This window comes from Heterocephalus glaber, unplaced genomic scaffold (assembly GCF_053883595.1).
Source record: "Heterocephalus glaber isolate CG9 unplaced genomic scaffold, H.glaber_assembly_v1.0 deba00000470, whole genome shotgun sequence".
Taxonomy (NCBI): Eukaryota; Metazoa; Chordata; class Mammalia; order Rodentia; family Bathyergidae; genus Heterocephalus; species Heterocephalus glaber.
Genome location: NW_028258145.1, coordinates 1,991,856 through 2,008,007, shown reverse-complemented (window position 1 = coordinate 2,008,007; position 16,152 = coordinate 1,991,856). Strand labels below are relative to the sequence as shown.

Sequence of the window (16,152 nt, the reverse complement as noted above, 5' to 3'; positions counted from 1 at the left end):
TTCATGCCATATTGGGAGATATTAATTAAAGGTAAAATGGCCCTTTCCTGAGTTTTTACCAATTGATGGAACAATATCCCACATTTTAGAAAATGCTGTGCATACTACCAGATTTTAAAAGGAAACAAAGAGAAAGCCATCAGAATACTCTGTTTCAGTTAACATTGTACTCAAAAGTCCATTCTAATTCTGATTTGTTTCAAACTCATCTTGCTGACAATTGCAGAATGTTTTAGGGAAATAGTTGACTCTCAATGTATTTTAAACAAGGCAGGAAAGTAAACATTCAGCACACTCAGAGACAGTCAACAGCCAAGTTTATCAGTAGTCCCATTTATTTTCTACATTATTAAACAACATCAGATATTATCTATACCCATAGATTCTGTCACATTTTCTTCAACTTGCTTCAAAAACCCACACATCAGAAGTTTTCCCTGACATTTATTTGCTCTAAGGTGGACCAAGATTAATAGGCAATATAAATAGGTTAGGGAGGGATCTGTTTGGCAATGTGGCTTTTTGAATCTTTCACTTCTGGGGGAAATCCACCTTAGTTCACTGGGATTCATGTAACCTAATTCCACACAGCTTTGCAGAACTATGTCCTTTTCTGGGCTTCACTTTAAGTAAATAGAAAGGGAATACAGACACCTAGAGTCAAGGTGCCTAACACTTAAAAAAAAAAAAAAAGCATTGGGTGAGGACTAGGAAATAGAAAAGTTTTGGGAATCAGGATGTGAAGTTTTTGGTAATGGGACTCACATTAAGGCAGATCATAAGTATTCAGAGAAATTTTCACTAAATAGGGAGTTTTTTTAGGTCCTGAGTTCAAGGTGATAAGCAAGAAGGGGGTCATGTGAAAAGAATGACCTAAGAGTAATATGCAAAATTTAATGGGTGGCTCTTGGTGTTAACCAAATATGGAGGTGCCTGTTTCTGTTCCTAGTCTCCAGGTGCTGGATTTTGGTTTATGAGATGTAAGCAAGAGATATAAGTCTGGGCCTTAAAAGTATCCCATCAATTCCTCTAGCTCTCTCTTCCTTCTTCATAGTGACTTTGGATGCCAAATATTCTAAATGATGAGGATGGAATGAGACAGACTGACTCACATCAGACTGGATGTGAGGCACAGATCTTTATCCGGGGACTTCCTTATTACTGCACCATAGCTTAGCATATCCCTCTTCTGCAATGAAGAAGAAACAACTAAAATTAAGAAGTGACTATTGCTGCGATGGATCTAGGATGATAAAGCTTCAGATAGGGCTGTGAAAATTCAGAGAAAGGATATGAATCAGAGGTGTTTTGATTGGAGAGGACTTGGTATTCATTCAGTTAAATATTGACTGAGCACTATTTGCAAGGCACTGTATGAGACACAAAGTCCTATAAGTCACACTTCCAAGTGCTTACAATCTAGTTGAGGAGGTAATACGTGCACATAAATTATAAAACAAAACTTAGAGCATGATGGTAAAGAGAATAGACTTTGAAAGAGACTAATTCAAGACCTGGTTTCACCTTTTACTACTGTGTCACCTTGGGCAAGTTACTCAATCTCTCTACACTTCAGTGTGCTCATCTGTCCAATGCAGACAGCAACAGCACCTATTTCATGGAGCTGGTGAGATGACTGAACAATCTTGTCCTTGTACAACTCTTAGCTGAGTGTTTACCACACAATAAGTGCTCAATAAGTGCTAGTGACTACTAGAAATATTAAGAAATATAAAAGCTGGGACACACAAAAACAAGGTCAGTGCCCAGAAAAGCTGTGAGAGAGGGGGACTAACAGCTATAAAAACAACTTAGTGTAAAAAACAGTTGCTCTGGTATAATTGTGCTTTTCCCCCTATTGTAGCCTCCAGTTGTTTAAAGTGCAGTGATACCTGGAGCCAAGGTTCTGACAAGAAGTATCTCTGAGGATCCCCTCCTAATATCTATCTATTTCTGATAACCTCAACAAAATTTTTTTGCAATGCTGGTGATTAAACGCAGGGCCTTGCACATGCAAGACAAGTGCTCTATCACTGAGCTACATCCCCAGCCCCTCTCCCAATTTTGACTCTGTAGAGTCATTTCCTACTTTCATACCCCACATCAGTTCTACAATACAGCAGGTACAGAGTGTTTATTCAAACATTGTGGAGCAGAAGCCAGAAAGGACAGGAGCCAGAGGGGGTAAAATGAACAGATGCTGGGCTTCAGTGGGGGAGGGGAGACCTGTCTTAAGTTTGTACAGAGGTCCTTGGTCTGACTGAAGCTCCCACCCAACTCAGTCCATCACCTGTTTGGCATAACGCCGTTGATGTTGAATGACTGAGGATTTCGAGCTGAAAACTTTCCCACACACGCTGCATTCAAAGGGCTTCTCCCCTGTATGAACTCTCTGGTGCCTCGTGAGTCGGCACCTCTGGCTGAAGGCCTTGCCACACTCAGTACACTCATATGGCTTGTCACCCGTGTGGATCTTCTGGTGCTGTGTGAGGGATGAGCGGTCAAAGAAGGCTTTGCTGCACTCGTTACACTGGTATCGAGGCTCCCCTGCATGAGCTTTCTGGTGTCTGTTGAGCGATGAGACTCCATAAAAGGCTTTCCCACACTCGCTGCATTCATATGGCTTCCTGCCTGTGTGGATGAGCAGGTGGCGTGTGAGAATGCTCTTCTGGCTAAAGGCCTTCCCACACTGATGGCACTCGTAAGGACTCTCTCCCGTGTGGATTCTCTGGTGCCGAGTGAGGGATGATCGGTCGAAGAAGGCTTTCCCACACTCACTGCACTTGAAAGGCTTCTCTCCTGTGTGGATGCGCTGGTGCACAGTTAGGGAGGATCGGTCAAAGAAGGCTTTGCCACATGCTCCACACTCATAAGGGCTCTCCCCAGTGTGCGACATCAGGTGTCGGCTCAGGCTGCTCCTGTGGCTGAAGGCCTTCCCACACTCTCGACAGTCATAGGGCTTCTCCCCAGTGTGTGTCCTCTGATGGCGGATGAGTGAAGAGTGGTCAAAAAAAGTCTTCCCACAGTCGCTGCATTCCTGGTCTCTCTCTTTAGGGAGGATTTTCCGGGACGGGGCCAATCCTCGACACAGACTTTTGTCTTGGGAAGGGGCCTTCTTGCAAGTCCCCACTGCAGGTCTTTCTCTCTCTGCCCTCAACCCTCCCTCTGGTGCTTGAACTTTAAGTTTGGGACACAGAGGACTTTGCCTGCGAAGGCTCTGCCTCAGTGTTTCTTCTGGGTTTTCTTCTTTGGAGGCATCTTGAGTCTCCAGCTTGGTCTCCAAGTCTGGAACAAACAGAAAAGAATGCAGTTTGTTTTCTGGGCTAGGAGATGTTAGAGCAGCTAGAAGAGACACCATGATGAATCTGAAAGTAATGTATAGTCATAGCACTGCTTGCTCCCACAAAGTCTAGGGAAGGCACAAGTCATGGGGATGAAGATGGCAGCAAAGAGATCTGATAGCAGACATCTCAGCACATAGGAGAATCAGGAGAGGAAGCTGAGTGGAAAGGGTGGCAACCAGTAGGAATATCAGAGTGTGGGCGGGCAACATGACAGACATGGTGAATGCAGATGAATACTTCAAGGCATAGAGAAAAACAGTGCAAGCTGATGGGTGATATAAAACAAGCACTTGAACAAAAGGTAGCACCCCATGTTTCCTCCCTGCCCCCACACACCAAGACACACACAAAATAAAACTCTGTCCTGCTTTGTTCATACTCAGTTACCTAGAGAGATACTCTGTGGACATTCTCTCTCCTCAGATCCTTGAGGACCCTCTCTCCATGGCTCATCCCCTCTCTTCAACCAAAAAATCACATCGGGTGGAGGGACTGGAAGTCCTGCTCATAGAGACAGAAACAAGCTGTGAGGCTGGACATGCAGGTTAACTGTTCTGAAGCTTAATCCTAGCTTCCACATCTATCAGAGAGAGTGCAGAGAAGGCGGAAAGTACAAGCCAGGAAGGCAGGACACAAAGTAGGGGAACCTCTGATTGGCGGTCAGGACTGACGTTCTAGAGAGGAACCAGAGGTACTTGGCCAGAGTGTTGACAAAATAAATCTACTAGAATTCACATGAAAGGGATGGAAAGCTTCCTGCCTGGGCTCAAATCCTCCTTTTGCCCTGGCTCCCAAGTAGCTGGAACTACAGACTTACGTCACTACACTTGGCTTCAGCCCCTTATTCCTGAATCTCCTGAGAGGTTCTCATTACCTACAGGGGCCCAACTTAACTTCTCACTAATACCTGACATCAGCAACTGCTCTTAACTTCCCCTTTGTCACACACAAAACTCGGTAACTGCAATTGCCTCTATGGGATCTCTAAGACTGTCCTTAAATAGTCAAAATCAAACACATCTCTGGTGACCTATGTGGACACACGAGCTTGTAGTCATACCCATACACACCCCTTTCTTTAAAGGAGGATAATTCATTTCTCTCCTCTGGCTTCCAGGAGGGGAACCTCCCCTCTCCAAGATGGCCCCTTGCCTACAACTTAGTCCTCCCAACAGAGTGGGAAGCCAACTGCTGAGGGAGGGGACCAGACGTGAACAGCACAGGGCCAGGGGAGCACGGTGAACTCAGATGCAGGAAGAGGTACCAATGTCTCGGCCCCTCAGCCCCACAATGCAGGACAGCTTCTGACTCCTTCTGGACGTCCCCTTACCCAGCGAGACAATGCTCTCATAGTTCTCCAGCATCACCGCCTGGTACAGTGCCCTCTGCACAGGAACCAGATGCCTCCACTCTTCATCTGTGAAGATCACAGCCACGTCCTCGAATGTCACTGATTCCTGAAAACACAACCACACTCTCCCTTACTCCCAACACTTCTCTTTTCTTAGATCGGCCTGAAATGTCATAGACAACAGCCCTGAAGGAGGTGAAGAAGGCAGGATGGAAATGGTTCTGACAAGGTGGGGCTTTAAAACACTTGGAGAAAGCAGCCCACCCACCAAGGCATGAAGTTCTTGGCCATAATCCCATCTCCCAAGCATTAAGTGTGGGCCACAATCTCACACCAGTGTACTTGGCACTGACATTTAGAAGCTCTTTTCTCAGACTTACAGGAAACTTGCCAGAACAGAAAAATTCCCAAACACCCTTCACTCAGCTTCCCTAAATATTAACATTTTCCTCAACTGCTTTATCTTTCTGTCCCTCCCTGTATTATACACTCCCCTATCTTTTTCCTGAGCTTATTGAGTAACTTGTGAATATCACATCCCTGTACTCCTAAACTTTTGGTGTATATTTTATAAAAACAAGGAATAAATATACTCTTGTATAATCAGAGTATAATTATAAAAGACAAAAAAGAGTATAAGTACTACACTATGATCTAATCTATAACCTTATGTAAAATTTGCAAATCTTTCAGCTAGTGATGCTGAGTAGATTATTTCTGGGGTCCCTCTTGCTTCCCTTGGAGGTCTGCAATGATTCTGTAAGCCTGCATCCTTACCCCCACAGGAATCCCTGAAAGTTCTGGGCTAGTGCAGGGAACTGAAGACTCTGCCCTATAATGGAGTAAGTTGCACATCTATAGCTAGCAGGACTGTCTCTGGGACCCTGCTGGCATTACTGAGGTATGTTAAGCATGTATCCCATTCCCCAGCCTAACCCTGACACACTGGGGTCTACTCTCAGTCCATTCATGGATGCACTAAAGTCAGGACCAGAACCAGCCCAAGTTTGCTCCCCAAACTTGCCAATAAGACCTATACACTGGCTGTTAGGGAAAAACACTAAGAGCAAAGGCTGCAAGGGTTGTGTGCCTGGTGATGGACTAGCAAAGGCAAGAGGTCACTGGAAGACACATCAGCCAAATGGGAAGTACTCCCAGGGGAGCCCTTTAACTGCTCAGGATGTGCTCCCACATAGAGAAAGACAACTGGGACCTCATGGAGACTAACAGAGTATTTCAAAAACACCAAAGTCCACCTCACCTGGCATCTGGCAGGTAGAGATGCAACAGCCATTCCCTCCTGGATGCTCACTGTGTAGGAAAGGGCAGAGTCCTAAGGAGGCAGAAGTGTGAGATGAGAAGGAAATTATGAGAAAAACCAGTCCTGTAGTCTGACCATGAAGCAAGGACTCGCCATATGTTACTGAGCTATTACCTGTCCCATTTCCAATACCCTGCAAAAGAGCATGTAAAGTAAAGCAAGGCCAACAGCAATCCTGGCTCACCCCAGAGCTGGAGCCCCAGGCCGTGGATATTGCAAGTTAGACCATCATGATCCTCGGGACAAAGTTCTGTTCCCATGAGTCGGAACATATTAAGGGTCATATAGTATTTATACATTCACATTCAATATTGTCTTGAATGTTTACTGGACAAAAAAATGTAAGAAAATCTGTAAATGACTGTATGAATAAGACAGGTCAAATAAAACCTGAGGTTTCTTCAAAAGGAAAATACCCCACTCACAGTCATTGCTAAAGAAGCAGCCACGTTTTGTACCACATGACCCTATGTCTCACTCCCAGAGCCACACTGACCAGGTCACAGGTGGGCAATGCATACACAGACTGAGATGTGATCTGGTGTGAAAATGTAACATCTTTCCTTAGGACATGAGCTAAGAAATGTCCAGATAACATCTGGCTGATGAGCTGAAAGGACATCATGAGGTCTTGAAGTAGCCATGAGGATCAGGACAACCAACGTTACCAGAAAGCAGGGCCCATGGCTGTGAGATACTCAAGACAGAGAAAAGCAGTTAATAGAGTCAGACATGAAGCAGGCAGAGGACAACATCTCAGTCACATCAGTGGGGAAGAACTGAAGCAGATACCTAAGAGTTTTTGGCCCTGATCCTTCTCCTTACCTAAAACCACTTGTGTGGGTGCCAATCTCCCTGTAGACCAAGATTTCCATAAGGCTAGATCCCTCCTGGGCTGTGTGAATCCTCATTGCTAAGGCCCTTTGCATCAGTTAGCCGGGGACTCTGTCGTACAATCTAGAGTCTAACTGAATGATGTAGGCAAAGCCAGCACTTCTGGGACTCCTGGGCAGATGGGATAGTGAGGTCCTGAGAGGGAGGAAGGAAAGGTATATGTGTGGCTCACTGGGGACTTTTCTGCAGTCAGGGAATATGTTCTCTATTCCTTGTGGTTCATTCATCTACCTAGCATTGCTACCAGCATAGCAACCATCATTGCTCAGCCCAAACTATTTATAAAAATTCAAGATGCTGTCCTTGTCCTCCAGAAGCAATAGCCTCACACTTAGACAAGTAAACAAGGTGGGTAAAAGCTGTAAAGAGAGACATGGGGGGAAATGTGAGGGCAATTCAGGGGCTCCCAACCCAGACAGAAAGAAGGAAGGAGAGAGGGGAGAATGCTGCACCTTGTATGACAGAAATGTGATCTTAGTTTTGATTTGGGGGAGGAGATGGAATGTCTAGGCAGGAAAAACCTTGAGTTTTTCAAAAGTAAGGAGGCAAGTTCTTTTTTTTTTTTTCTTTGATACTGGGAATTGAACTCAGGACTTTGTGCTTGCCAGGCAGGTGTGGCACCACTGAGCTAAATCCCTGGCTCCAAGGAGGCAAGTCCTTAATGGAAAGGATTAACAACTAAAATCAGAAGGTCAAACACCTAGGCTGTGAGCAGCACTGAGGAGAGATGAAGCTGGAGCAGCAGGCAGAGACCAGCCACATGCAGGAGAACTCAGCATGGCACCTTCCCCCAGGCACACGGTGTAGCATCATCAGATCTGAGCATTAGGGAGATCACTGTGACTTGTGGCAGGGGCTTTGAAACATGCATACTCTTCTCTCCTGGGAATGCATCCTCAGGAGCTATAAAAGAATATATGCAAAGCTTTTAAATAATCAACACTAACCCTTATTTTTTTCCAGTACCGGGGATCCAACTCAGGACTTTGAACTTTTGAGGCAGGCGTGGCACCACTGAGCTAAATCCCTGGCCCAACACTAACCCTTATTAAAGGCTACGTGCTAGGCAACTTCCTAAGCATGGCACCTGTATTATCTCCTTTAATCTTTGTAATAATACAGCAAAATGTGAAATATCCTAAACATCTAAAACAGGAGATTTGGTTAAATAATTTATGGTCCAACTCATTCATACAACAGAACATTATTAGACCTCATGCTAATATATTAACAACTAGCCCTTACTGAGCATTTGCTCTTTACCAGGCACTGTGCTAAGCACTTTTATAAGATTAATTCCATCTTCATAAATCAAAAAAGTAGGTTCTATTTTACAGAAAGGAGGAAATTTAGGCTTTGTTAGAGGATGAGGTAGAATTTGAGCCCAGGTTTGCCTGGCAGCTTTTAATTCTATGCTATTATGTTTTATTTTCAGGGAAAGATAGCCACAAGGACAGAAGACAAACAGATTAAAACAGAAAATACTCAAACACATCCCAGCATTTAGGGAAGGTTGATATATGACTGAGGTGGCATTACAACTTTTTAGGGAAAAGATCACAAGCGATCAACTGCAGGCAGCTTTAATGTTTATCAATGGGATAACAGATAAATTGTGACATTTATACAAATATATCCATGAATATTATAGTCCCCAACTGTGACAAGAATTCAGCAGAAATCGTACTTCATATTTTGTGTTTTGATCTTTTCCCAGGCTGGGCACAGGCTGTGTGACACTCCTGTGTCATTGGGTACCGGCTCCCTGCTGCAGCCCCAGTCAGCCATGGGATCATGAGGGGTGACAAGTGACACACTGCAGTGCACTGCACTGCTAAGCTGTCAGTCAGCAGCTTTGGTGTGTTAAATGCATTTTTGGTTTAGGATATTTTCAATTTATGATGGATTTACCAGGACATAATGCCTTCCTAAGTCTGAGTATTAGTATAGACTAGTTAAGATGAACTAGAGCCTCATGTTAACAACAGAGATAAATTACAAAAACATCATTACTGAAGGAAAAAAAGTTATAGAATGCCTTATAGCATGACATGTATACAAAAATTAAAGAATGAGTAAATATCTGCAAAAATATATATGAGACTATATATATATATATATATATATATATATATATATATATATATATATATGAGTACCACAAATAGAGTTTTTCTCAGAAGAAAATGAAATTAGGGAAGGAAACAGAGACTTCAACTTTGACTTTAATGTTTTTTCTTAAAAAATTCACAAAATATTAAGTGAAGAATACAGTCTTTTAAAATGACACATCTGTGCATATTCAAATGTATAGAAAAGACTATTGAAATGTAAATGAGATTTGAATGATGGCATTACAAGTGAGTTTTATTTTATTTCTTATAGTTCTTTACATCTCCTGATTGTTTAAATAAGTGTATGTAAACCAGTTGTGGTGGCACATGCCTGAAATCCCAGCACTCAGGAGGTGGAGGCAGGGGATCACTGTGAGTTTGAGGTCAGCCTGGGCTACACAGCAAGACCTTGCCTCAAAAAAAAAAAAAAAGTGTATGCAATTACTTTAGTGTACAGAAAAAACAGGAAGGAAAGAAGAGTGTATGCAGAAAAGTTACAGCAGACCTGAGACTGCAGTTCTTAGAAAGTTCAGCTTGCAAGGTTGAGCCTTTGCTGGCATTAGGGAACTTCAATTCTGAGAGGGTCCCTTGGTTCCTTAAGAGAAAAGGGTGGTCTACTATACCTACAGTATTTATGCAAACAATGTGGTTTCAATGAACATCTGCTTTCTTGCTGGCGGGGATGGAATATGGTGTGTTAGGCAGAGCATGTCATGTGCCCACGCCTCAATAAAAACCTGGACACTGAGTCTCTGAGGAGTTTCCTGGGGCAGAGACATCACACACACTGCTGTGTTTTTGGTGGCAGAGGAGGAGTGTGCTCTGTGTGCCCTTGTAGTGAAGTAGAGAAGCCACATAAACCCATACATGGACTCCTCTGGACTCTGCCCGTGTATCCTTGCAGGATCATTGTCATAAACTTAGCCATGAGGACTACTACAGGCTAGGTCCTAAGTCTTTCTTGTGAGTCCCTGAATGGAATTGGGGTGGGGGGTGATCTTGGGTACTGCTGACCAAGGTGGCCATACCATTCGGAGATGCTGTAGCAGGATGGCACTAGAGAGCAAGGATGGAGACCAGTGAGGATAATTAATTAAGCAAGAAATGATGAAGAACTGAGTAGAAGTAATGGCAGCAGAAATGGAGAGAATGGAAAACACTGTCAAGACACTAAGATCAGCCAGGTATGGTGGCACACACCTGTAATCCCAGCAATGAGGAGGCTGAGGCAGAGGACTGTCACAAGTTCCAGGCCAGCCAGGGCTACACAGTGAGTTCAAAGCCAGGGTGAACTACATAGCAAGATCCTGTCACAAACAAACAAGAATAGACAAAGATGACTGGAAGGGGAGGTTTAAGGGGACAGGAGAACAAGAATGACTTATGGGTCACTAACCTGAGCAACAGAGAAGTAGGACTGAAAGGAAAGCTAACAAGGGTAGTTTGGGACACAGAATTTGAGCCAATCCCATTGTGTGTGTGTGTGTGTGTGTGTGTGTGTGTGTGTGTGTGTGTGTGTGCTGGCAATCTAAACCAGGCCTTGCACAGCCACACATCCTTGAATAAGAAAACTCAGATGACTCTGGCTCCCAGTGGCCAAGTAAACAAATTTTATTATTGCTGAATAAAACAATTTGAATTTTGAAAGACTGAGTTTCAATCTGACTCTAAAGAGGCAAAGTAACTGTGCAGACATAACCTGCGTGCTGCAGGAATGAGCCCTCCAACTGGATTTATTAATTATACAATAGAAGAAACAATTACATCTTCAAAAAATGCCAAAACTCAGACCAATATCTTTTTTTTTTAAATTATGGAACGCATGAATTTGTGTGTCATCCTTGTGCAGGGGCCATGCTAATCTTCTCTGTATCATTCCAATTTTAGTATATGTGCTGCCGAAGCGAGCACCCAATATCTTTATATTTATTGGTCTGTCTGGTAGTTTCTAACTCTATAATGAGTCTATTATATTCTTGGATATGCTTTGGTATTTTCTAATCTATTGGTCTATTATCTATGTGGCTATACTTTTGTGAAAATAAATCATTATAATGAAAATATTAACAGAACTAAAAGTTTCTAGACAGACCTGTGTTATTTCACAATGGGTTATTTAACACTGGCTGAACAAAATTTTAAAAGAATATTACCTTAAGGGTGGATATCAGTTTGTAAAAACTAAAACCTATGTGAAAAGCAAAACCTCAAAGAAAAAAATCTTACTAGAAAAATAAGTTTGGCCTAACTATAGAATTTTTTTTTAAAAAAGCAACCTAAGGAAGTGAGCCTGGGGTTTGAAACTCATTGGGAGGAAGCAGAGAATAATGTATACCCAAAAGGAAACTAAATATTTCTGGTTGATAATCAGAACCATATGTATATTTTTTGTTTTTTTGAGACAGTCTTGTTATGTAGTTCAGGCTGGACTTGAACTCACTATGTAGCCCAAGCTGGCCTTGAACTCTCGGCAATCCTCCTGCCTTAGCCTCCTCAGTGTGTGGGCCACTGTGCCTGGCAGAACCCTACTTGTATTATCTAACACTGTTCTTTTTCTTTTTTGTCTATTAAGATTCCTATTTCGCCAGGCCAGAGTCCAAATAAATACTCTTAGGCCCAAGGAAGATGTCAGAATAAATATTTAGAAATAAAGGCAAGTATAGTGATTATAAGTATCAGCTCTGGCATCAGATTGCCTGAAAATTAAAATCCAGCACTGCCTTTCTCTACTTGTGCAACCTTAGGAAAGTTTCTTAAACTGTCTCACTTCATCTGTAAAATTTGAATAATGTATGTAGTTATCTCATGTGTTTAATGTAATAGTTAAATAGGTTAATACCTACAAAGCCTTTGGAATAATGTGCTAAGCTAATGTTAGCATTAGAGAAAAGTGATAATCCTAGGAAGGTAGAAATAATGAAATTAATGACACTGTGTTGCTGCTACTTTAGATAGGTTAAGTGTAAGGACAGTAAGAACTTTGTTTTTTTCCCCTCATATATATTGTTTTATTACTTGTGGGTTTATTTCTTTTACCTTAACATGTTTAGAGATCCTTCCATGATACATTTATCCTACTTTTATCTTCCTTTTTTAAATTAGTGTACATTTATATACATAATCCATTCATTGTTGAGCACTGGTACATATACATATCACATCTCGATCCCTTTTATGTCCCCTTCCTCTTCCTAGTAAGAAATTTGGAATCAGGGTATTTGTAATATGTTGTCTAACACACTGAAGCTTTTTGAACAAATCAAACTACATCTGAAATTGTACTTGGAGTTGCTTAAAGTTTAAATGCTTAAAGAAAAAATTCAAAGTTTTGTTTATTAGATGATGACTTTAATAAAGCAACCATTGAACAGATTACAAATGGCATTGGGCATAACAGCTCCTCAGGCATTAATCCAGTTGACACACCCAAAGTGCTTATCACCTGGGACTCCCTGCCAGGTAGATGTCACTCCCCATAGCTTTAGATTCCACCAGCAGTCACTTCAGTAGGTCCTCATTGACCCTCAGCCCCACCAAGCTCACATGGAGTTACTGCCAGCCAAGGGTCCCCTCCACTTCTGTTTTCTCTTTTCCTATTCCTGGATCGTTGAGTATCAGTAGAGAAAATTCTTCAAATTTACATTTTATAAACTTCAAGTGCGCCCTTACTTGACATTGCCTCAAAAGCCTTTACTTCTCTCAACATAGCCACATGCCTATTCCATGCCTCTTCTCTCCACAGGTATCTAAACCTCTAAGGCTATCAATCAACTTCAGCATAACTTTGTCTTCTACACTTCAAGATTTGCATGGGTGAGTCTCATGGGAGGCAGGACTGTGTGGCAGAAACCACTTCACAGGCCTATAATTATGAACCATGAATCCTTGCCAAGTTACTTCAAGCAACCATCAACACAGCAGTTTAATACAAAGTAGTCATAAATAGTAAATGAGATAATGTAGCATTTACCATACAGTTTGTTCAATAAATGAAAGTTCTCTTCCTTTCTAATGGCAACCCATTCATTCACTCATTCATCCCATTATTTGACAAATATTTATTAAGTACCTATTATGGGTAGGCAGCAAGATGCGTAAAGTCAACAACACATCTTGTCTGTCTCCAGGATTTGACCTTTATGTCCTACCTCCATGTCCTACTTTCTTCCACTACTATTTTCTCTCAGAATTTGCTATCTGCCTTTCCAGTCCTCTTTCCCCCAGCATCTTCCATCTCTCTAGTAGTTCCTTTCCATGCCTTCAAGCACATACAAGCCTCCTTTACCTGAGACTATCCTGAATCCCATGGCCTCTCTCTAGCAAAACAACTCTCCTTTAGGCTTCCCTCCATGATCAAACTTCTTAGATAAGTAATGCTTATGTACTGGCTCCACACTGTCCCTGTTTAGTGGAATCCCTGTTATTCTGCTCTTGCCTCTCACACACCTGAAATGACATGCTTGAAAATTAGCAATGCATTTCTGATGTCAATTCCAACAATCTTTTCCTCATTTTCATTTCTGTACAGCTCTTAAATGTTTTGACAAATTTCTGCCTTAAGTAGTTACTGTATGTTGTGATACTGCACTAACTTTCTTCCTAACCCTAATAAAACTGCTGATTCCCTGCGATTTTTTCCCACTTTTGCCCTGATATATGGATGCTGCTCATAGCCTATCTTTGTATAATGTTTTTCTTATACAAAAGGCTACCTCAGAAAGTCCATTCCCATCCAGGGCTGTTACCCACCTTTACAAAGATGGCTCCAAGGTCCAATCCCAACTCCTCTTCCAACTACATGTTGCATTTCCAAGTGACTGCACATTTTGCTTTAAGCACTCTGCCACCACCTCAAACCACCTTCCTCTATCTCTCCTCCCCAGTCAACTCTTCCTGCTTTACATTTCTTTTTTTGAGACAGGGTCTCACTAAGTAGTTCAGGCCGGCCTCGAACTCATTATGGAACCCAGGCTGGCCTCGAACTCGTGGTGATCCTCCTGCTGGGATTACAGGCATTCACCGCTACGCCCGGCTACTATACATTTCTATCAGAAGTTATACGATTCCCAGTGGTCCCAAATCCAAATTCTTCACTTTTTCCTCCTAAATCTAGTCACCAGGTCCTTTGGGCTCTTCTGCAATGTCATTTGCAACCTTTCCCTACCACAAACACCATCAAAATTCAAGGTCCTAAATAGCCTGCTTCAGAACTATTACACATTCCTCACTTATTTTATTCCCTGCAATTGGTTTCGTCCACTCTCTCCTAAATGTGACCTCTTGAGTAACTATAAGGAAATTTCTATTCGAGGCAGTGTACGGGTCGGGCACATACAATCCACCCTGATGGCTGGGTCTTATCTCGAGATTCTATGCCCTGGCCTCAGTTATATTTCTTCCCCCTTTTCTTTCGTTATTCCTCGACACTGCACGCCATAAAAACATCTCCCTTTCAGATCTGCCTATCGCTTCACTACTTCTTTAGCCTCCCATCCTCCTCCATCAAATCCTATTCTGCGCTCGCACGGAGGCCCAAGGCAGGGAGCTAAATGAGGCGGTGTGGGGCGCTTTTCTGGGTAGAAGGGTGGGACCGGAGTGGGTGGCAACACAGACTGTCATTTCCACCCACGTTCAGCAAGCACACAACACGGGAAGAAGGAACAGCCCTCAGACTTCCAACCTGAAAGCCCGGGATCTGGCATGCGATGCGGGCACACCGTAAGCCCATGCCAACAGTGCCCACACCCCACGGAACACAAGAGCACGCCGGGGGACAACTTTCCCTCCACACCCCTCGGAGCCGGGGCGTCGCCACACACCCTCTGTAGGCTGGGTCCGCCCGCGTCACCCCGTTCTGCTCCCACAGCACCTCCACCACGTCCCCAAAGTCCCCTTCTTTCGGCCGCTGTGCTCACTCGGCTCCTCGAAGGCAGATCCGAAACCCTCACCTCCTGCACAGAGCGCTGGGACCTGGAAAGACGGCGCCGCTTTAGGTTGGAAAAACAATGCGCTTGCGCAGAGGTCTTTGGCCGCCGCGCGCCCAGTCTTTGCACCGCCTTCTCATGGACTCCGTTTCCCAGAAGTCTCTGCCCCCGGCTCGCTTCAAAATGACGTTAAAAATCTGCGCAGGCGTACACTCCTGAGAAAAACTAGTGGTGCTGAACCCGGTAGGACAAGACTGTATAGTCTCTTTAGTGGGCAGAGGGAGTGGTCATGCCTGGGAGGTTTAAGGTCTTTCTGAAGTACTGCCTACGTGTGATGTCACACTGCTCCATTCCTCCAATTGTAGGGCTGTCCGAAGGAAACTCGTCTCCCTGATCCTACTGTCTCCTCCCTATTCCTAGGGAGGATCCAAGTTACTCGAGCCTTCGGGCCTTGGAAAAGGCATTTTGGCCAGAGAGACGTGGAGTTTGGTTCTGAGGAAGGGTCTGTGCGAGTATGTGCACTGGAAGAATAGAAGGATCCGGTGTGTACTTAATTGGGCAGGGGGGAATGACTTCCAACAGTCCGAGCACACACCATCCTGCCTTTCTTGGTGTTGCTGAAAGGGCCCTGGCCAGAGACATGGCAGGAATTCTCAACCTTGGCTGCAGCTGGAATCATTTGGAAAGGTGGAGACATAATGATGTCTGGGGCTCACTGAAGATCGAGAGTTTGTAAAGATCCTCTGGTGATTCTAATATGCAGGTGAAGCTAAGAACCATTGAGATTGAAAATTACAAAGAATGTAATAAAATGTTTCAAGAACAAGTCTACATTTTCACTCAAAAAATTTCCTTCTATAAGCAAGTATGTTACAAAAAGGAACAAGACAGGATTACTGCCCTAAATGAACTCATGGCCCAGTGGAAAGATCAAAACATGAAATTACGGCAGTGTAGTATGTTCAATAACTACAGGGGTACAATGGGGGAAGCAATTAACCATGGCGAGGAAAGGTGGAAAACCTTCCTATAACTGTTACATTTCAAAATAAACAATTACATTGTTAAGAAAATACTTCCTATAGCTGGTACATTTGAGCAGTTACATTGTTAAGAAAAAGTGCAATCTATGCAGAGAATAGCACATGCAAAGATATAGACTAGATGATAAAATACAAAGAATTAGTAGCAAGATGAATGGCTG

The 16,152-nt window shown here is 43.2% G+C and overlaps 1 protein-coding gene and 1 non-coding gene across 9 annotated transcripts; both read right to left on the bottom strand.

Annotated features, from left to right (window-relative positions):
• Positions 1-317: 317 nt before the first annotated feature.
• Positions 318-15,241, bottom strand: Znf2 (zinc finger protein 2). 8 transcript variants are annotated; one of them, XM_004844342.4, is made up of 5 exons: positions 14,844-15,240; positions 5,957-6,028; positions 4,675-4,801; positions 3,732-3,845; positions 318-3,285 (listed from the first exon to the last, which is right to left on the bottom strand). In XM_004844342.4, exons 2-5 carry the CDS (start codon positions 5,987-5,989, stop codon positions 2,279-2,281), a joined length of 1,281 nt encoding a protein of 426 aa, XP_004844399.1. In that variant the 5' UTR covers positions 5,990-6,028; positions 14,844-15,240; the 3' UTR covers positions 318-2,278. The 8 variants fall into 8 exon arrangements, with proteins under 8 accessions (XP_004844399.1, XP_021113651.1, XP_021113652.1 ...); XM_021257992.2 differs by having other exon boundaries at positions 14,894-15,240; XM_021257993.2 differs by having other exon boundaries at positions 14,940-15,239.
• Positions 10,832-10,935, bottom strand: LOC147829740 (U6 spliceosomal RNA). Its single transcript, XR_015448569.1, has one exon. It is a non-coding gene; the product is annotated as a U6 spliceosomal RNA (small nuclear RNA).
• Positions 15,242-16,152: the final 911 nt, after the last annotated feature.